General features: G+C 48.0%; 2 protein-coding genes across 17 annotated transcripts; both read left to right on the top strand.

Annotated features, from left to right (window-relative positions):
- The first annotated feature begins 12014 nt into the window (after positions 1-12014).
- LOC123052504 (cysteine-rich receptor-like protein kinase 6) lies at positions 12015-15802 on the top strand. The gene is made up of 7 exons (XM_044475701.1): positions 12015-12945; positions 13845-13979; positions 14150-14280; positions 14360-14570; positions 14668-14905; positions 14980-15130; positions 15237-15802. Exons 1-7 carry the CDS (start codon positions 12087-12089, stop codon positions 15573-15575), a joined length of 2064 nt encoding a protein of 687 aa, XP_044331636.1. The 5' UTR covers positions 12015-12086; the 3' UTR covers positions 15576-15802.
- Positions 15803-16468: 666 nt separating this feature from the next.
- Positions 16469-18999, top strand: LOC123052505 (uncharacterized). 16 transcript variants are annotated; one of them, XM_044475704.1, is made up of 6 exons: positions 16469-16943; positions 17058-17213; positions 17329-17391; positions 18037-18072; positions 18228-18370; positions 18668-18999. In XM_044475704.1, exons 2-6 carry the CDS (start codon positions 17158-17160, stop codon positions 18805-18807), a joined length of 438 nt encoding a protein of 145 aa, XP_044331639.1. In that variant the 5' UTR covers positions 16469-16943; positions 17058-17157; the 3' UTR covers positions 18808-18999. The 16 variants fall into 16 exon arrangements, 13 of the variants coding, with proteins under 13 accessions (XP_044331639.1, XP_044331645.1, XP_044331640.1 ...); XM_044475710.1 differs by having other exon boundaries at positions 16470-16943; positions 17127-17213; positions 17335-17391; XM_044475705.1 differs by having other exon boundaries at positions 16470-16943; positions 17127-17213.
- Positions 19000-21130: the final 2131 nt, after the last annotated feature.

Here is a 21130-nt window from a genome sequence, read left to right as displayed (position 1 = left end):
ATTTTGCTACAACTAGCATCACGTTTTGCTACAACACACAGCCGGCGTCGCGGTTTTGCTACAACTAGCATCTTTTTTGCTACAACCGGCATAATGTTTTGCTACATCCATCACGGCCGAGCTGCGACCCAGCACGGGTTTCTGTGAATTCCGGCGGCGAGATCCAGCACGGGGGGCAGGGGCGGATGCTGCAACCGGTCGCCGGCGAGCTGCTACGGGCTCGCGGCGAGCTGCAACCTCGACCGGCCGTAACCATGGCCGCACGCTGCTGCATCCACGAAGGTTTCAGAACCACACGAAGACGACATAGGTGAGGGCGGGCGACCAGCGGCGAGGGCGGCGACCGTAGGCGACCGGTGGTGAGGAGGCGAGGCGAGGCGGTCGGCGCGTGCTGGGGCGACGACGCGCACGAGGGGACCCGTCCCTTCCCCGTGCGGGAGGTTGAAGAAGGAGGTGAGGGGAGGAAGGGATCTGACAGTGCAGGGGACCAGATCTGACGGCTGGGGTTTGACCGGCCCAACCGTTGGGCCGGTGCGCCGGCGCAGATCACTGCCCTTAAATCTTTGCCAATCACAACCCCTCAGCCCTTAAACTCTTCGTATGTGTCATTGCTCTTGTAGGACAGCTGTAACAAGAAACTTTGGAAAGTTCTGTTGTTTGGTCTTGACTTCTGCGCAGTCCTGTAGGTATCAATAGTCCCGTAGCTATCTGTTAATTGACTGGACAAAACAGAGAAGGGGCTTGCTTCGGTAGCCCCCCCCCCCAACAAAACGTAGAAGGGCAGAATGGTCATACGAAAGAAGGGTGTGCCCACCTCGTATTATACAGTTGTGGGTGGCGTACGTAGACCGCGTGCATGCAAAAAAAACACAAACAAACTGCCAGCACGATCTACTCGCCCGCCCACCCCGTCTACTCGCCCACCCCATCCGATCGCCGCCGCCGCGGATCGCCGCTCTCCGAGCCCGTCCGATGCCGCTGTCGCCGTCCCAACGGCGTGCGTCGCCGCATCTCACTGTCATCGTCCACCGCCCGGACGTGAAGGCCCGTCTACTCGCCCGCCCCATCCGATCGCCGCCGCCGCGGATCGCCGCCCTCCGACCCCGTCCGCCGCCGCCGTCGCCGTCCCAACGGTGTGCATCGCCGCATCTCACCGTCATCATCCACCGCCCGGACGTGAAGGGTCCGACGTGCCACGCCGCCTCCACACCACTCTCCCCACCCCCCCGTCGCGGATCCTGCCAAACATCCGGCCGGTGGCTCGTCGTGCACGTCGTCGGCTGCTAGATTCAAGGCGGGGACAGCTGCCGTCGTCGAACGCCGGCGACACCTACACCGCAGGGCAAGGTTTGTCATCTAAACCTAGCGGGCATGATGGATGGAAGTTAGGGCTAGTTAAGTGGCGAATCTAGGATGTAAGTGGAGGGCAGGCTTAATTTAAAGAACGCTATATTTTTTTCATGACGACATCACACAATATGCACACACCGCTGGGCAACCTCAACTAGTTGTTTCACACAACACTAAAAAGTGTTGTTTGAACCATTGCATTAAGAAAAAAAATTCATGGTAGCTGCTGGGTTCATGGATTACACGTCTTTCTCTTTTTTTGCAAACCAACATGAGTTTTTGTCCTTGTTGTAATCAACACTTCAAATGTTTTGCAGTTCTGTGAGTTAGGCGTGTTGACATGGAGAAAGAATCCGCATTCGGGAGGGACGAGAATGATACTGATAAGGTGACTAAGACTGATAACGAAAATTTGAACGAAGATGATGAGAGCAGCGACAATGATTCCGTCTCGTCATATGATATCTTACCTCCGGATGATTTTCATAATAATGAACATGGCGCAAATAGTGAAAACGTAAGTGGCGTATATTTTGATTTTATTTTTGAATTTGCAAAGTATGGCATGGCTAACTATATATCTTTGTGTACAAATTTGCAGGAAGATGTGGATGTTGACAATGTGCAACATAGTTGGCAGGAATCATTTGCAGATAACTTGAGCCAGGTTAGTTGATAGATGTTGTACATCGATCAATACTATGATTTAAATGATAGTAATTGACATATATATTTTCAAATGAATGTTGTAGGAGGAGTCAGATGGTCCTAGCGTTGATCACGATGAGGGAGAGATCGATATTGAGGAGGCTCAAAGGCAGCAGAAGATGCTTGAGACACATTGGAAGGTCATGGCTATGACCTTTCGGTCGCAAGGGGATGCATACATATTCTACAACAATCACGCCAGAGAGCACGGGTTTAGCATCAGGAAACAGAAGGTGAAACGAGGTGCTTCGGGAATGATACGGTACCGGCGGTTTCTTTGCTCCAGGGCAGGGAGAAGGCAGAGCAAGTTCATAACCATGGAGGGCCGCAAGCGCAGGCTTAGACCGGAGACTCGTTGCGACTGCGGTGCACATATGGTGGTGAAGCTGGACAGAGAACGTGGCGTTTGGTTCGTCGCATCATTCGTGGATGATCACAACCACGCGATGGCTCGGCCCGACGAGGTTTGTTTTTTGTGGTCACACAGACGGATTGGAGATGGCCAGAGGGCCGAGATATTGGCGATGGAAGCGGCCGGGATAAGAAAGCATATTATAATGGACAACTTCATCAGCAGATACGGTTCGTACGATAAGTGCGGGCTTATCAGGAGGGACATTTACAATCTTTGTTGCAGAGAAAAAATGAAGCTCATTGCAAAGGGTGATGCAGAGACGGCAGTTGGCATTATGAGGAGCAGGAAGGAGAAGGACCCTGAGTTTTTTTTGAGTATGTGCGTGACAAGGAAGGGCGACTGAAGAGTATGTTCTGGTGCGATGCACAGTCGCGGAGGGACTATCAGGACTACGGAGATGTGGTCGTGTTTGATAGCACGTATAAGATGAACAGATACGGTATGCCGTTCGTCCCCTTTGTCGGAGTTAACAACCACCGTTGCACCACAGTGTTTGGTTGTGCCATCATTGCTGACGAGACGGAAGGGACATACGTGTGGCTGCTGCAGACATTTATGAAGGCAAACTGTCAGGTGAAGCCAAAGTCAATAATCACAGACGGTGACGCTGCAATGATCCGGGCTATTCGGACTGTCCTTTCAGATGTTTTCCATCGTCTTTGCTCCTGGCATATCGAGAAAAATATGCAGAGGCACCTGCATTACAAGTCACTGGATGAGTTCAGATCGCTCCTGTACTATGCCACCTCTCAAGCGAACTTTGAGCAGAGATGGAAAGCTTTCTATGATAAGTGGAAGACGGATAGAACTGAAGAGTGGCTTGACAGGATGTACAGGAAGAGGAGACTTTGGGCAGCTTCATATCTTTCCGATGGTTTTTTCCTTGGTATGCGAAGTAACCAGAGGAGTGAAAGCCTCAACTCCTGCCTTCACCTTCACCTGGACTACGGTATGACAATTGTTGATTTGGTGGTGCATTATGAGAACTGTATAGTTCGCCTGCGTGAGAACGAGGCGTACGATGACTGCGAGGCATTCCAGAAGGAACCACCGTCGGTTACTGAATATAAGGCCCTTGAGGAGCATGCCGCCAAAGTATTCACACCTGCTAATTTCTACATCCTGCAAGATGATTTGCATAAGATGGGTCAGCTGGAGATATTTGAGACGCTCGTGGGAATTGGGCGTCAGACATTCATGGTGACATGGAAGGATAACCACAAGTTCAGGTACAATGTTGTTTATGAACCAGGTAACTCAGAAGAAACTATTACATGCAGTTGTCTTAGGATGGTTCGGAAAGGGCTGCCATGCAAACACATTCTGTTTGTTCTCCATCATCTGAACTTAACTGAAATACCAAAGTGTTGTGTCCTGCATCGGTTGTCCAAACATGCGAGAGATGGGTTGCCTGTGCAGCGGAAGAGTGATATGTTTGGATGGGGTTGGTCAGGGCCATTGGAGAGAGAACGGTATAGTGCAATAACCATTAAAACCGCAGAAGCTGCTCATGTTGCAGCAAATGACCCCTTCTTGTTCGACGAGTTGATGAAGTGTCTGGACAACATAATAGCGCAGAAAAAGATTTCAGAGGAGGAACTTATAGGAAGTAGAAGGTATGCTATGCTTAAGAAGGAGGCAAGTCAGGCACAACAAGTTGAGCCTGGTATTGGTGATCCTCAGAAAGTTTCGACGAAGGGTGCACCTAAGAAGGGGCGGTCGAAGGGTGGCCCCGACGTTACAAAGAATGGTAGGCCAAAAGATTTTATAGAGAAGAAAAGTGGTCCTTTGTGCAGTCTGTGTAGTCTCCCAGGTCATAACAAGGCTACATCTAGTCTGAACGAGAAGTGAGTTGCTACCTTTTTGTTTTGTTATGTTGCCAATTTGATTCCACCGACTATATTTTCTCACCCAATTTTTTTATATTTTGTTCAGGAATCGGGCGTAGAGAAGCAGCTTGGTTGGTTAGAAGAATAAAAGTGGTCGCACGAGTCATGTCTACATAACCTATGCTATTTTTATTCGCACATGTGTGCCAGAAAACTTGATTTGTACTGTTACGTGATGATTTGTACTGTTTATATATGCAGTTTCAAAATTCTGTTTATTTTTTTATGATGATTTGTACACCTGATTTGTATTTCTTGTACTGTGATAAAATGCGGCTGGACGCTGCTATTTTGTACTGTGATTCCCTTTGTACTGTTATGAAATGTATGCGGCCGGCCGCTGCTTCTGTCCAAAATAGCAAGTTCGAAAAAAAATGCCCAAATACCTCTGCCGGGCCCATAGTAGCAGGCAGAACCTGCCCAAATCTAGCCCGAAGGCGACTAGGGCGGCCCATTCAGCCCACTAATGGGCCCAGACACGGGGTCCAACGGGGCTGCGGGTACTAAGTAGAGAGGAGCTCGTGGAGGGGGCGGAGGCAGGTATTTAAGCCGGTCCTCGACGGCCCCCGCTTCCGAGGTGGGACTAAACACTGAGTTGAGCGGCGCACGGGGAAGGGGAGTGGGCGTGGGCCGGGGGAGGGGGTGAGTGGCGGCGGGCCTTCATTGGGCCAAACTGGGCCGGCCCGAGACAACGCAAATTAGGCCTCCTGAGCCTTGCGGCGACCGCGTGCAGCGTGGGGCGCAATGGGGACGCCATCTTTAGTACCACCTCGGAAGCCGGGGGGCGCGAGGACCGGCTTAAATAGCTGCCTCCGCCCCCTCCACCGAGCTCCTCTCTTATCACCTCCCGCAGCCCCGTTGGACCCTGTTGCCAGGCCCATTAGTGGGCTCTATCAGCCGCCCGAGTCGCCCCCTTCGAGCTTGATTTGGGTATGATCTGTTCGCTACTATGGGCCCGGCTGCGGTGGTTGGGCATTTTTTTTCTAAGTTTTTTTGACAGAAAGCAAAGCAGCCGGCGTCCGCATTACATTACATCACAGTACAAAATACAAAACATTATAAAAAAGCAGCGCCAGGCCGGCCACGGCGGCGTAATCATCACACTATATAACAAGTTGAAAAATCATCACCCACAATGATGCAAATAAGAGTGTCACCGACAATAATGCAAATAAGAGTGACATTGAAGAATAGATATTGTAGCAAATACCGACCACGGCACATTTATTTAGTTGCGGAACATGCTAAACCATGCCGCATTACAATATAGAGATGTCTTATTATGAAAATTGTATCAAGTACCGACAACGGCACGTTTATTTAGTGGAGATAATAGCCAACACCCCATCCTCCGACTCATTTCTTCTCCATGATCTTGAGGATCTTCTCTTTCACTACTTCCTTCGTGTTGCACTCTCAAAAAAGTATTTCAACTAGAATGCGTCCCCTTGAAGCACTAACCTCATCTTGATCAAACTCAAATGTCCAATCATCTCCGTCCCAGTTTTGAACGCATTTCACCACGAAAAGACCACAAGAGACTCTGCAAGAAACCACAAGTCAATTATTGGTGGATCAGACAAGTACATACTAATTCAACATTTGCAACATACCCGCCTGTTTGTGACGGCATATCGTACTCCCTTATTGGCCAGGATGATACGTCAGGATGTTCCGTTTCAATAAGAGCATTCACCTCCTTTGTATCATTTGCTATTTCTGCCCTCTGAAATAAAAATGACAAATCCATATGAAGTATGTTTCGAATAACTATATAATGTTTTATGTAACGTTGCAAGCTTACCAGCTTAGCAATCTTTGCAAGAACTCTTTTGCTGCATTTACCAGTAGAGTTTAAAACTTGAAACTCTTTTTTCTTGTTGTGCATAAGAACTGTTATCCAATGATTTTCTTCCACGTGAAAAGGAAAGTATGCCTACAACAAAGTATATTCATGTTGGTGTACACACAGATGTACTACGAATGATCATACTAAACTGAAGTACCTTATCTTTGATGAAATACTCTTCAGTAACTCTAGACATCATTTTAGTTTGGTTTGTGAAGTGATCCATAAAATGCCTCTTAGAGTTGTTAACCTTTCCATCAGCACGAAGAATAAGCCAGTGGGACACCCAAGATGATAATATGTGACGGTTAGCACGAGGATTATGGGTCTGCATATGGTTGCAATAACTATTGATGACCTACAAAATAACATAACAGCAATACGCCTATTAGATAAATTTTTCCCCTCTCGGGCAGGCGGCCGGCGCCATGCATTTTAGTCCCACCTCGGCCGCGGAAGAACGCCGCGACCGGCTTAAATAGCCGCGTCAGTTAACCCATGCATGGTCATATTTAACAATGTGATGTAACGTTACTTACCTGCCCGGGCGGTGCACTGCACTGTCCGGGCAGTGCCCGGGCAGTTATGTAACGTTACATCACATTATTAAATATGTTTTTTATTTTTTCTATAATATTGTCAATTCGTGTATTTTTTTACGTCAGACAAAAGACGCGAGGCCACTATGTTTTTTTACCCCGCCAAATGGCACGCAACTTTTTTCACACGTTGGCATCACCGTTGACAGCACCCACGCCATTTCGCATATTTTTCCGACGCTCGATGCATTTCCTAGGATTTTCCCGGTGAAAATGCCCTGAAACACGGGCCGGACATGACGCAGCGTTCGTTTTGTGTCCGTTTTCGTTCCAACCTTGTGTGGGTCCCCACGTCAGCTGTGCCCACATGTCTGCCCACTTTGATGCAATTGCATGCATGCGATCACGTAACCCTAGTGCAACGAGGTTAGTTTCTGTCTACCGGAGGGGGGGTTCCACACTACTTTTTTTTGACTCTGCCAAATGGCACGAGACTTTTTCCACAACGTTGGCATCACCATCGACAGCACCCACGGCAGTTTGCATATTTTTCCGGCGCTCGATGCATTTCCTAGGATTTTCCTAGGAAAAATGCCCTAAAACACTGGCCGGACGTGACGCAACATGCGTTTTGTGTCCGTTTCCGTTCAAACCTTGCGTGGGTCCCCACTTCAGCCGTGCCCACATGTCTGCCCACTTTGGTGCAATTGCATGCATGCGATCACGCACCCCTAGTGCAACGAGCTTCGTTTCGCTCTTCCAGAGGGGGTTCCCAACTACTTTTTTTTACTCCGCCAAATGGCATGATACTTTTTCCACACGTTGGCATCACCCTCAACAGCACCCATGCCAATTTTCATATTTTTCCGACGCACGATACATTTCCTAGGATTTTCCCAGTGAAAAACCCCTAAAACACTGGCCGGACGTGACTCAACGTTCGTTTTGTCTCCGTTTTCGTTCCAACCTTGCGTGGGGCCCTACGTCGGCCCTGCTGAGGTTGCGTGCAGTGTAGTGTTCGTGTTAGGTGCACCCTGTGGCGACCCTCGCGTTTGCGTGCATGGCGCATGCACGTGCGCTTGGTGCTGTTAGGTGCACCCTGTGGTGTATGCGTGCGTTTGCGTGCATGGCACATGCATGTGTGTGCGCTGTCGTCGGTGGTGCGTGCTTTCGATACGCTGGGGTTGTTTGGACTGTGTTTTTATTTCTTTTGATTTTGGTTGTAGCAATTTTTTGTATTTTCAGATAATTTTGTTCCCAGTGCTGAAATTCTTGTATTTGCAGAAAATTTTGTTCCCAGTGCTGAAGAGGCTACTGCTGCGTCTGGTGCTTCGTATTATTGGTTTAGTAAATCTATTGCTGTTGATGCAGCTGTTCAGAGAGGCTGTTCGTATTGTGGCAGTCCGGATCTTACATGTCAGTGGTGTGGGGCTTTTTATTGGTTCCGTGAGAGCTCAACTTATAACCGGGCGTCTACTATTTGAAGACCTGTTTATTATACAATCATTCCATTACTCATTGAAGCAACATAATTTCGTTCATATTTAGGATATTTTACATTCGAACGAAATTTTACATGAAAAAAGATTAACACTAAAACAAATCTAACTACTCCTCCTCGCTACTCAGAAGATCAACCACTACGGTCTGGCCGCCGTCTTCACCGCCGTCTGAGTCATCGGAACTACCTAAGTATCCGAAAAATTCCTCCACGGTAGCCGACTCCTGCGCTAGTGTATCGGTCGAGTCCCTGATCGCCTGCCAGTATCCTGGCTCGTCTGCCGGGTCCCTCGGGTCAACAATATCCGCCGGCGGCATCCGACCGGTCTCCGACGTGGAGTTCCGGATCGCGCGGATCAAACCCGGCGACTCCAACGGGTCGCCCTCCTCTTGTATCGCCGCCAGTTCCGGCGGGATCTGTAACTCAGGGGCGCCTGATGGAGTAGCGGACGCGGCGGCGGGATTAGCCGGGGCGCCTGCGCGAGCGCGCCGACCGGCACGGGCCTGCATGACCGGGACGGCGGGGGGCGCGAGGGGCGCGTTTGGAGCGTCCGCGCGGATGCCCCGAGACTTGTAGAAGGTGACCACGGTGTCGAAGTCACGGCCTTGCCAAAAGTTCAGGCTACCTTCGGGGTTCCATGGACCGGGTTGTGCCGGCCCAGGCGTGGCATAGCCGGTGCTCGTCACGTGCCAGCCGTGTGCTAGGCGACACGACGGCGGCACGGGGATGCCGTGCCGGTAGATATCGACATTCTGCGGCCCGGTGAGGCTAGAGGGCCACAGACTGCCCGGCGCGGCGCCGCGTCCACCACCGCTGCCGACGCGTCCACCGCCGCTGCCGCTGCCTCCACCGCCGCCTCCCGCCCGGCGACTGCTCCCTGCGCCTCCACTGCCGCCTCCCCAGCCGAACCAACGCCGGCCGAAGCATCCGCGTCCACGAGGCATTGCGCCGGAGAGAGGAGAGGCGGGGTCGGGGACGGTTTCTAAGAGGAGAGACGGGGTCGGGGCGTTTTCTGTGAGACGAGCGCGGGTCGGGGCGGCTTTATGGGAGCACTCGTCGGGGGCGTTGGACGGGCGCGCCCACCGATAGGCGTCGGGGCACGCGGGGCAGGCGAGGCGGCAGCCGGCAGCGGGGGGCAGGAGGCATCGGGGCACGCGGGGCAGGCGAGGCGGCAGCGGGCAGCGGGGGGCAGGCGGCAGCGCCTCAGCAGGGGCGGCCGACGCAACGCGACGCGGCGGAAGCGGGGACGGCCGACGCGAGGCGGAAGCGGGCGCCGCAGGCCGGCGCGGCGGGCGAGGCGGAAGCGGGCGGCAGGCGGCAGCGGGGGTGCAGCGCGGCAGGCGGCAGCGGGGCCCGTAACCGCGCCATGCATGCATGCCTATCCGCGCGTACATAGCGGGGTGGGCGCGCTGGCGGGCGCGTAATCAGCGTAGGACGTGCGTGGGGGTGGGCGCGCTGGCAGGGCGACCCGGCCAAAAAAAACAAGGCGCGTATACGAATACGTAGACGTTGCGATTGGGACAGCGGGCGGGCGGCCTCTTTTCGAGTTTTGCCCATCGTGCCCTCCGTTATGAAGGGGTATGGGACAATCTTAGCCGTTCTTATGTTGGAGGGGATCTACCGAAGCGGAAGTGAACGGAGAATTATAAAGAGTTCAAAGTCTGGTGATGACCGGGCCAGGCGTGCATGCTTCGTTGATTGCTAGCCTTAAAAACTCTCCTGGAAAATCATAGTAGCACTCTTGACTCTTCCATGATTTGGTCCAAGTAGAAATATTGACCAATAAAATATATTCTGGTGTTTGTGCATGGGCACATGGGTTTTTCCTATTTAGACGGGTCATTAGTCATTACCACAGGCTTTTCATGGCTGTTTAATTTTTTATTTCTTTTATTTTCGAGAGAGTATATTCCTTGGCATTGGAACAAAGGTGAAATAACGCATTTCAGATTTACTACCCATGTCCATGTCTGAATTCAAAGTGGCAAAAATAAAACTTTCAGCACTGTAAACACCAAAGATGTTAATGGCAGTGCCATCTTTGCAGTTTTCCACGTAGGAGCTTCATTAACATCAAAACGTGTGACAACAAAGGCAGATGCATCATCTTCTTAGGCTGGTCATAGCGGGAAGTATCATATACTGTATCATGCATATGATACTAGTGTATGATACTACATTCATATGCATAGTAACATAAATTAGTATCATAGATGGTCTCATTTATTATCATGCATGACACATAGTAGCATAACATTTATTATGTTACAGTATCTACCTATGTTACTATAATCATCTCTCTCTTCTTTAATTGACTGCCACATAAGCATGTTTGTGTGTCCCAAGAGCATGTTCTTACCCCCACTATGGCCAGCCTTAGAGTCTTGTATGATTTTCTTTAATGTGTCTTGTATTGACTGGCGCCTTTCCTTTACAGGAAGCACAGGGAATGGAGTTGTTATTTTAGCCATTGGACTGCCGATAGACCACCGTTGGGGAGGAGTCCCATGGCGTTGCCCCTCGTCGCAGACGCTTCCATGGCGCTGCCTATGAGAACTCCCCTCCACATCCGCTCCCCCTGTCGTGGTGCACGCCGGGAACCGTAAGGCGCCACTCCCCTCGGCCTCCACCTCCCCCGCCGCTTACATGTTGGGAACCGACAGGCGCCGCTCCCTTCCACCTCCGCTTCCCCAGTCGTGGCACACGCTGGGAACCGCTCCCATCCGCCCCGCAACTCCTGTGACTCGATAGTGCGGGGGGTGTGTGTGGTAGAAATGAATGGATAAGGGGGGCTGGGTTGTGGTCTCTTAATTCCGTCCAGCCTGAACAATTTTAAAAAAATGACGTGGCAACCCTCTATTCTATGATTCGTGCTGGAATAAACTGACGGCGACGAAACCCTTTGGGACGAGATGCCAGATTTCTGACATTCGGACGTTATCATTTAAAAAATAAAAGCACGCGCGGGGGACTCAGTGGTCCCGCATTTTCGTGCCCCAAATCCGATGCGGCAAGTTGTGGGTAGTTCAGGATTACTTTGAATAGGAAATAGGGGAGTTCTTAGCAGATCTATTGAGGCGGGCTGGTAGCGAGTAGTCCCCTTGGATTTTATGCAGAACGAAGAGTAGTCTCTGGTTGTAAACGGTGAACAGGCATCTAGCTCTTTCTCTCTATGAATACTGATACTTATGCATGTTCATCGTATTTTTAGAACATGCTAGCAAGAACCATACCTCTCGGGCAAAGGAAGAGTGCAGGATAAATCGGAGAAATTTAGCAGAAGAATATGCGAGAAAGAAAGAAGAAATCTCTCATGTTTCAAACGCTCCGGTGCATGCACCCGCACGGCAATGACAAAGTCCGTCAAGTTCGACAGAAACCTGCCTTAACTCGACACTTTGTCGTGCGGAAATCGTTTAGATTTTTTTTCACCAGGAAAAACAGAATTGAAGGTTCGATATAGGCCACATAAACTCACGTGGACTATTTCCGCCGGTGGTCCCGGTTCTTCCCGAGGGAGGGCCATGTCGCGTCCGCTACCGCTGTCGCTGGGTCGACACGGCCGATAGCCACCACCGAAGCTGGCTGAGTAGCTGGGCCCCGCGAGCATTTATTAGTGGCCCCGCGATTTCATAACCACCAACTACTCTGCAGTACAGTAGTCAAGTCAAACGGGCCCCACCCGAGTCAACACTGAGCCCACCACCTGTAGTCCCGTACCCCTCCCCTCGCCTGGTCTTCTACTCCGCTTCGCTTTACTAGCCAGCAGCCACCGCCGCATCCTCCACCGCTCTCCAGCTTCCCCCATCACCCAGACCAGACGGCTAAAAACACCATGGCCTCGCACCACCGCGGCCGCATCCCCTCCCACCTCGCCCCCGCCGCTGCCCTCCTTTTTGCCTTCATAATCGCGCTTCCAGCATCCGGCGATCCCCTCGGACAGTTGTGCGGCAACAGTGGCAACTTCACCGCCAACAGCACCTACCAGGCCAACATCCGGCGCCTCTCCGCCACCCTCCCCAAGAACGCCTCCTCCTCGCCGACGCTCTTCGCCACCGACACCTTCGGAACCCTCCCGGACATCGTCTACGCGCTCGCGCTCTGCCGCGGGGACACCAGCGCCGCCAACTGCAGCCAATGCGTCGCCACGGCTTTCCAAGACGCTCAGCAGCGCTGCCCGTACAACCAGGATGCTACCATCTTCTACGACCCCTGCGCACTCCGCTTCTCCAACCAGAACTTCCTGTCCTCCACCAATGGCGACGGCACCCTCCTCCTCCTCATGAACACTCAGAACGTGTCCGCACCGGTGAAGGTGTTCAACGCCGCCGTGGGCGTCCTCCTGAACGCCACCGCCAATTACGCGGCCGCGAATTCCTCCAGGAGGTTCGGCACAGGAGAGGAGGGGTTCGAGACGGTCGACAAGGGTACCCCAAAGATTTACGGTCTGGCGCAGTGCACGCCGGACATGGCACCGGCCGATTGCCAGACCTGCCTCCAGGGTATCATCAAGAGGATGCCGGAATTCTTCAGTGGGAAGCAGGGTGGCCGGGTTCTAGGATTGCGGTGCAATTACAGGTATGAGCAGTATCGCTTCTTCAATGGGCCTTCGCTGCTGCAGCTCCCGGCGCCATCCGTGGGGTTAGCTCCAGCTCCAGCGCCGGCGAACGTGAAGCCACCGCCAGTCGGAGGAGGTGAGCCTGCATAAATATTCGTTCTTCCTTCTTCTTTTTTGCGATGGATTCTTTAGACAAAAGTAATCCTGCAATTCAAATAGCGAGCCTCGATCTGTGAAGAAACGAGAACGTAGAAACTCAAGGCAGACTCACTAGATCGAGTCCATTTAGATTTACACAACACAGTTATTATTTTATTTTATTCTAATTTCTAACATATACTCCGATCTCAGAGTAAATATATTGACTGTCAACACCAACGGGGGGCTTTGTTTGTACTAAAAGAAGTACTCCGATCTTTTTCAGAGTTGTGTGAAGAATTCGGATGCAATTGGCTTGTAGTACGAAAATTGGCACAAAACAAAACCTTGGCAAACTAAATAAGACTAGTAAACGACGGAATGGTTATTCTCAACACGCAACTTTGGAGATTTCTGTTGTTGGTCTTGACTTCTGCGCAGTCCCGTAGCTATCAGTTAATTGACTGGACAAAACGGAGAATTATACGTGTTCAAAGTCTTGTGATGACCGGGCCAGGCGTGCATGCTTGGCTGATTGCTAGCCATAGAAACTCTTCTGGAAAGGGTGCGTGTTGGAATTTATAGCACTCTTGACTCTTCCATGATTTGGTCTAAATAGGTATATTGACGAACAAAATATCTTGTTTATCTTCTGGTGCTGGTGCATGAGCATATGGGTTTTTCCTCTTTAGACGGGCCATTCTCATTTCCCATCCCACAAGCTTTTCAAGGCAATGCAAATAACATGGTGTTGGCTAGTTGGAATTTATAGAAGAAGTTGCAACTAAAAGCGTAACTGCAGTTTTCCCCCCTTCTTTTCTTCTATGAATCACTATCTGCGATTCATAGAAAGAGGACTTTTTGTTCCATTCACTGACTGGCGCCTGCCGTTTACAGGAAGCACAGGGAACAGAACGGCTAGAATTTTAGCTATTACGCTGCCGATAGTTGCTGCAATACTGGCTGCTGTTGTAATTTGCCTTTATCTATGGAGGAGGAAGAGCAAACCGGCGCGAAAGGCATCACTATCATGTAAGTCCTTTTTTTTTTTTGCAAAGCATGCAAGTCCTTTCTTGTTCACAAATGGAATCAGTTTTTTAAAACGTTTCTCTACAATCGAAGCCAAGGTTTTCCTTTTGGCATTTGAAAATAGTTACCTCGTGTATTACACCATTATTAAAGTGCCTTTTCTCTTATCATAGATCCAACTAATCCAGAGGACATACAGAGTATCGATTCACTCATTCTCGATCTATCAACTCTACGAGCCGCAACGGATAACTTTGATGAAAGGAATAAACTTGGTGAAGGAGGGTTTGGTGTGGTTTATAAGGTGCTAATCATATCATTTCACAAAGGCTTTTTATTCTGCATATTGCACTTTTAGTAAATAAATATCTCCATTTGTACAGGGAATCCTTCCTGACAATGAAGAAATAGCAGTTAAAAGGCTCTCACAAAGCTCTCGCCAAGGGATAGAGGAGCTCAAAAATGAGCTTGTTTTGGTTGCTAAGCTTCAACACAAGAATTTAGTGAGACTTCTTGGTGTTTGCTTGGAGGAACAAGAAAAGTTACTTGCGTATGAATACATGCCCAACAAAAGCCTTGACACCATTCTTTTTGGTAGGGTAACTCACCAAAACATTTTGCAACAGTGAAACAAACAACTACTGTAAAATATATTGTGTACTGTTCTGATGTTTTTTCTCCTGTGTGATAGATCCTGATAGGAGCAGTCAGCTTGATTGGGGGACGAGATTTAGGATAGTCAATGGGATTGCTCGAGGCTTACAGTACCTTCATGAAGATTCTCAGCTGAAGATAATTCACCGGGACCTCAAAGCGAGCAATGTTCTTTTAGACTCTGAATTTAATCCGAAAATTTCAGATTTTGGCTTAGCAAGGCTATTTGGCAGTGACCAATCCCATGATGTCACCAACCGTGTCGTCGGAACCTAGTAAGTGCTGGTGACATTGCTCTTATAAGATATTTCAGAGCGCATGAGTCCGTAACGTGATGTTGTTATTTCAGCGGATACATGGCCCCTGAGTATGCTATGCGTGGGAATTACTCTATCAAGTCAGACGTGTTCAGCTTCGGCGTCTTGATTTTAGAAATCGTCACTGGAAAAAGAAACAGCGTCGCATATGACTCCGAGCAAGCTGTGGATCTCTTAAGTTTGGTGAGTACTTTGAGTTTTTGACTGTTATAAACTTCGGCTTCTACGAAAAGCTACAATTTGTAATAACAATAAGAGCAATTTGTGATAATCCATCTACCGAATGCAGGTGTGGGAGCACTGGACGATGGGAACAATTGTAGAGATCATGGATTCGTCTATGACAAGCCATTCTCCTGGAGACCAGATGCTCAAGTGCATGCACATCGGACTTCTGTGTGTTCAAGAAGACCCCGCTGATAGACCGATGATGTCGGTTGTGACTGTCATGCTAAGCAGCAGCACTGTGTCTCTCCAAGCTCCATCAAGGCCAGCATTTTGCATCCAAAAGAGTGGCATGGACTACTCAGGCATGCACACGGATCCATATCCAGGAGTTTCGCATTCTACCAGCAGATCACCTATGTCACCGAACGAAGTTTCGATTACTGAACTTGAGCCGAGATAAGTCCGAGACTGATGATGTATTCATTATGTACACCATTCTTGCCAAAATAACCTATTTTGATGTAGGGAAAGACCCTACATCATATGTATAATCTACTCGACACCCTGGTGGTAGAAATTTTACTGAGCGATGGCATAATACGCCAGTGTAATTATATTGTTGGGGTTGTCTATTTGTCGGGTTACGGCAACATTTTAAGATACGCTATCATTTCATCTTGTGGATCACTATCCTGTTATAAGGCTTATGTTGAGTCTCCATATGAAATTCGTGGTCCAAAAGGTGAACTTGAACTTCCAATAAAATAGAAATCCATTATATCCCTCGTGATAGTAATATCATCTTTTTCTTCTTTCTAGAAAGTTAACTTCAAGTCTTGTTGCTATTTTTGGCTGAAGATCGATGAGTTTGGTCCTGCAATTGCAGAGCCAAATAACTTCGTCTTTGTAAGATTGCGAAAAACATGCCCAAGGATTCTCTTTAAAAATTTGCCTAAGGTTTGGTTTTCTTTTTCTGAGTGCTGCCCAAGGTTTTCTTTTTTTCTTTTTTTGAGGGGTGCCTACGGTTTGGTGAAACCTCACATGGGAATTGTTAAAATTTTCCAAGCAAAAATTGGAAGGGTCACCAAGCCAATGTGGAGTGCGAGGCATCGGCTTATGACCTGTAGGCTGTAGCCCTGGCACGCGGGCGCGTCTACTTATCTCTACTCCTAATGTCTCAGTTGGTAGTCTGCGTTTCGGGTTTTATTTTCGTCCCACCTAATACGGTCTTTTTTGGTACTTCTTTGGTACTTGCTCCCACCTCCCGCTCAGTCGCAAAAAACCAATGAAAACCCCGCGATCGAGTCCCGCAGACGCCCAACCTCCACTGGTTTATTTTCGTCCTCCCTCGACCTGCGAAAAGAAACCAACGAAAAAAGATCGAGGCCCCCTCGCACGAACCGGGAGCGAGGCCTCCTCGCGAAAAAAAATATCTGACGATCCAGGCTGCCCTCGATCGTCTCGCTACGAGGACGAGAACCATGCCCCAGCCGCCATAGTGGAGCCCTACGCCGCCGCCGAGATCGGAGAGGAGCCGCCGCCGCCGAGGTTCGAGAGGAGCTGGCCACCACGACCTCCCTCCCCAGGCGGCCGCCACCACCCCCTCCCCAAGCAGCCATGTACAGCAGGGCGGCGCCCACGCGCCTGGCCTATGTAGGTCTCGGCCTCCCTCCTCCCTTCGTCCAAGGCCAGGAGCTCCCCCTCCCCGACCCGATCTGGTGGAGAGAGGGCCAGGCCTTGCCACTCCGGTGGTCGCTATGGCCAGATCTGTCCGGGGTAGTCGCCGTAGAGCCTCTATGGCGGCGGAGTAGCAGCAGCCCGACAGAAGGTGGGTGCCAGATCGTCGTCCAGCAGCTCGCCGTCGGAGCTTCTCACTACAGGCGATGGAGGCCGGTGCTACTCGGTCTATCTATGATGTTTGTTTCCTGTGTTTACATGGCAGAGTGATTGCTGCACTGGCTTTTGGCTATGGATGCAAGTTGGGAACTCATTCAGTGATTTGAGGGTGCAGGTAGGGATGATGCTGCGGATGGGATGGGAAGATGTGTGTGTGTGCTAGCTGCTTCACATACGACTCAGAGAAAGAATTGCTTTGCAGGTACACACTTGCTGCAAACTGATGTATTGAACTTTCAGGGATTTTGATTGGTCGCCCAAATAACCCATTCTCCTTTTGTTGATATTTATGAAGGAGATCATTATTTCTCTTTTAGTTTCAGGTTGCCAACATCACGAATTTCATACTTATGGAGTGGAGCCACCAAACAATTTATGAGGTAAAATCACTATATACATATTGTTTTCCCACCGCTGCTTCAAGCGACACGCATTCGTTGCAAAGAAATCGGCATCACCTGCGTGCTTGCTTGTGTTTGTTTCTAGCCGGCAAGAATCCATCGAGTCTTCCTCTATGTGTGCAACCTTGCCAGTGTGTGAATCAATCAAGGCAAGGGCAAGCAACCAACATTAAGCATGTGCGAGTCTTGCCGGGATCTGATCTATCAACTCGTTCAGCCAGCTTTGCACCATGTGCACGTCGTCCATGCTAGAAAAGCACTTGGCAAGTGGACGGCTCCATTGGCCATGCGTCAACAATTCAAATCATTATCTATACTCGATAGACACATACTTTTTTATGCAATTCTGAATTTATGGAAGCAGAAGAACTGATTATGTGAATTAAATATCTAATCCCATGTGTAGGTGCTATCTAACTGTTGTGATTATTTATGCGCATATAACTTGCAGGTAGATAACTCTATAGTATGAAGACTTAAAAATACGAGTGCATGTCATTGGTGTTTTGAATCCATCTTCCATCACTTCTAATACTTTTGTATTACATAATACTATTTTTTCAGCATTTGATTGACATATCGATGGTATTTGTAATAAATTTCTTTCTTTAAATTCTTTACCAGGAAATATGTTGAAGCACCGAATGTATTCCATTTGCAGTTAGTATTGTCCCCAGTTCTGCTTGATTTGATTTTTATTTCCCATCAGTTTTGTGTTTTGTCAGAGAATGGTTTCTCTTTACCTGTGGTAGTCCCTGTACTCAGGTAAATCCTTTTGCATCATTTCACTATTGGTTTTGTTGTAATTGTATTAGATTTCCGCCATGGACGCCGCCTCGCTCATGGGCTCCTCCTCCACCGACGCACGCACCGACGGGGAGCACCGGATGGGCATCACCATCATGGGCGTCTGCTACGACGGCGGCGTCCTCGCCGCTGACACTCAGGACCAGCACCGGTACCCCCCCCCCTCGCGGATCCAACAGCAGCGGCTAGGTCAGGGTCGGAGATGGCGCATCGGCCATCCGATTCCGCCGGTCGTAGATCAAACAGAGGGCGTGATAAAGTCCAGCAGAAGTGGTGGCCGGGATTTTTACTGTTAATTCGATCTGCAAAACAGTGATCAATATAGTATATGTGCAGTAAAATAGACATGTTGCTGATAGTGTTGTAGTAGTGTGTGATTTGGTTGCATAGTTTTCTAATGGAAACAAGTGAAAAACTCTTTGATTTTCTGATTTCTTTATGCTTGCAGAGAGGTTCCACGACTTCGGTTTGGCTATCATCAAAATTGGAGGAGAGCCCGATGCATTGGAGAGCATCATCCGCGAGTTCCACAGGATCGAATTGAGCGAAGTAGCATTTCTGGTAAAATGGATAGATAGGGGTCTCTAACAGATGTTACCATATGTTATTGAATCTCAAGATAGGCAAGTATCTCTGACAGATGTTAGCATATATTCTTGCATCTCGAGATGATATTGGATAGCTTGCGTGTGCATATTTCTCAAGGATAATTGATTTATGTGATATGGCTGCAGTCATGCTTGCATTAGCATCAATTAATATTATGTGACTGTTCTTTTTGGTTGACCCATGGTCTCCTTCTGATGTTATACTAATCCAGACCTAATTAGGGCACCGGTTCATGTCTCATTACACTATTCACTGCCCACAGTAATTCAGAGTTGTAGATAAGGACAGAGCGGTGAGAACTGATTGTCCTCTGCTCCTTTTTGTATGTTTGATTGAACAGTCGACCTCAATATAATATCACTTTGATTAACATATCATGTGATATTTTTTCTATTGATTGCAAAAGAAAAAACAAATGCCCATTTGGTCTTTTGGGGCCTGCAGTAGAGTTACCTCTATTCCACTGATGATATTAACCAGCTTTCCTGCTCAGTTTGATATTTGGTTTCTCATACTAGGAGTCGTTAATAAGCTGCAACTGATGAGATGGAACGATAATTTTTTTGTTTAGCACTTAACCACAGGAAGAAACTGTTTTGTGAATATCGGCATCAAATAGAAACAAATGAAGTAGCGATACTGGGAAATGGATAGGCTGGTGTCTCCAGGTCTAACAGGTGCTAGCATCTATTCTTTGCATCTCAAGATGATCTGGTACACAAATTTTCTTTGTTGTACGACGATCTTAATAGATCAGTAACCTGTATGAGAAACAATATGTTTGCCATTTTGATTATCAGATCGTCACTTCGTCAGGTACCTATGTATCTTTTGGATGATGTATGTTTGTTACTTTGTCAGTATTACGTGCATATACATATGACTACTGTACATATAAATTCACCCAGTAAAAAAATAGTCTTGAAAAACTAGCACATTGTTGCCTGGGTTGATGACTAGCTAACAATTTTGTTGCCACTGCTTGCAACCGTGCCATTGGCCATCCCCCGGGTCGTCCTTCTCAACTGCAATCTCTGCTTGCCCAAGTTAAGTCCCTCCTCCTTACCAACGGCCCACCTCAATGGTGGTCTCCTATAAAAGCACTAAACCCTGCCGCGAAGCTGACTCTATATCCCATTGTTTTCTCATTTTATTCCGTTGCAACGCAGGGCAATTTTCCTAAAATCAAGCATCTTCCATCCGAGGGTAGTGCAAAGATGGAGGAGGAAGCATGAGAGGCATGAGTACGCTTCTTCACATCTACGGCCCATGGTCCTGACAACAACAATCCTAAGTGAACTATTTGGCCAGAATGAAAACTAGACTTTCACTAAATTCTTCATAGCAAAAACTATTCAATCAAATCTTTTTCTAGCTAAATAAAGCCGGATCTACTACAGGATTGGGATCAGAAAAAGATTGAGAAGGCGCCCGTAGCAACGCACGGGCATCTTTACTAGTCGCTTATAACGAGCTGGAAGGAACACACCGGCGCAGCACCTTGTACATGGGCCAGGCGGGCCTGGCCATAATGAATTCGTCTCCTTCAACCACCAGTAAAGCTGCACTTGCCCTCGACCGCGGCGGCACCGGATCGAAACCTGCCGACCCAAGGGCCTCCCATTTTTCTTTGTTTTTCTTATATTTTTTGTTTTGTTTTTGCTGTTTTTTACTTTTGTTTATACTTCCATAATATTCTAAATAAATATATTAAAAAATACTTTACGTAAAAATATTTGAAAAATGGTAATCAAGCATTTGAAAAATGTTAAATGCGTAAAGAGAAAATGTTTCTCATGATCCAAAAAATGTATACAGGAAAAAACAAAAAATGTCTATGAAAATCATGTAAAAATGTTAATCAAACATTTGAAAAATATTAAATGCATATAGAGAAAATGTTGATCATGTATTCAAAAAAGTTGATCACGTATTCAAAAATTATAATCAAGAATTTGAAAATTTAAATGTGTATAGACCAAATGTTGACCATGTATTCAAAAAATGTTAAACTTGTATATGAAAAATATTCATCAAGCATTTGAAAAATGTTAAATGTATATAGAAGAATGTTGACCATTCATTAAAAAATAGTTAATCTTGCATTTGGAAAAATGTTAATAAAGCATTTAAAAATGCTAACTGTGTATAGAAAAAATGTTGTACCCGCAATAAAAAATGTTAGTATTGTATTTGAAAAATGTTAATCAAGCATTTTAATAATGTGTATAGAATTTTTTCTGACCATATGTTCAAAAACGTTTATCTTGAATTGAATTTTTAAAATGTTAAACTAGTATTT

Source organism: Triticum aestivum, chromosome 2D (genome assembly GCF_018294505.1).
Source record: "Triticum aestivum cultivar Chinese Spring chromosome 2D, IWGSC CS RefSeq v2.1, whole genome shotgun sequence".
Classification (NCBI taxonomy): Eukaryota; Viridiplantae; Streptophyta; class Magnoliopsida; order Poales; family Poaceae; genus Triticum; species Triticum aestivum.
This window is presented reverse-complemented; position numbering and strand designations above follow the sequence as displayed.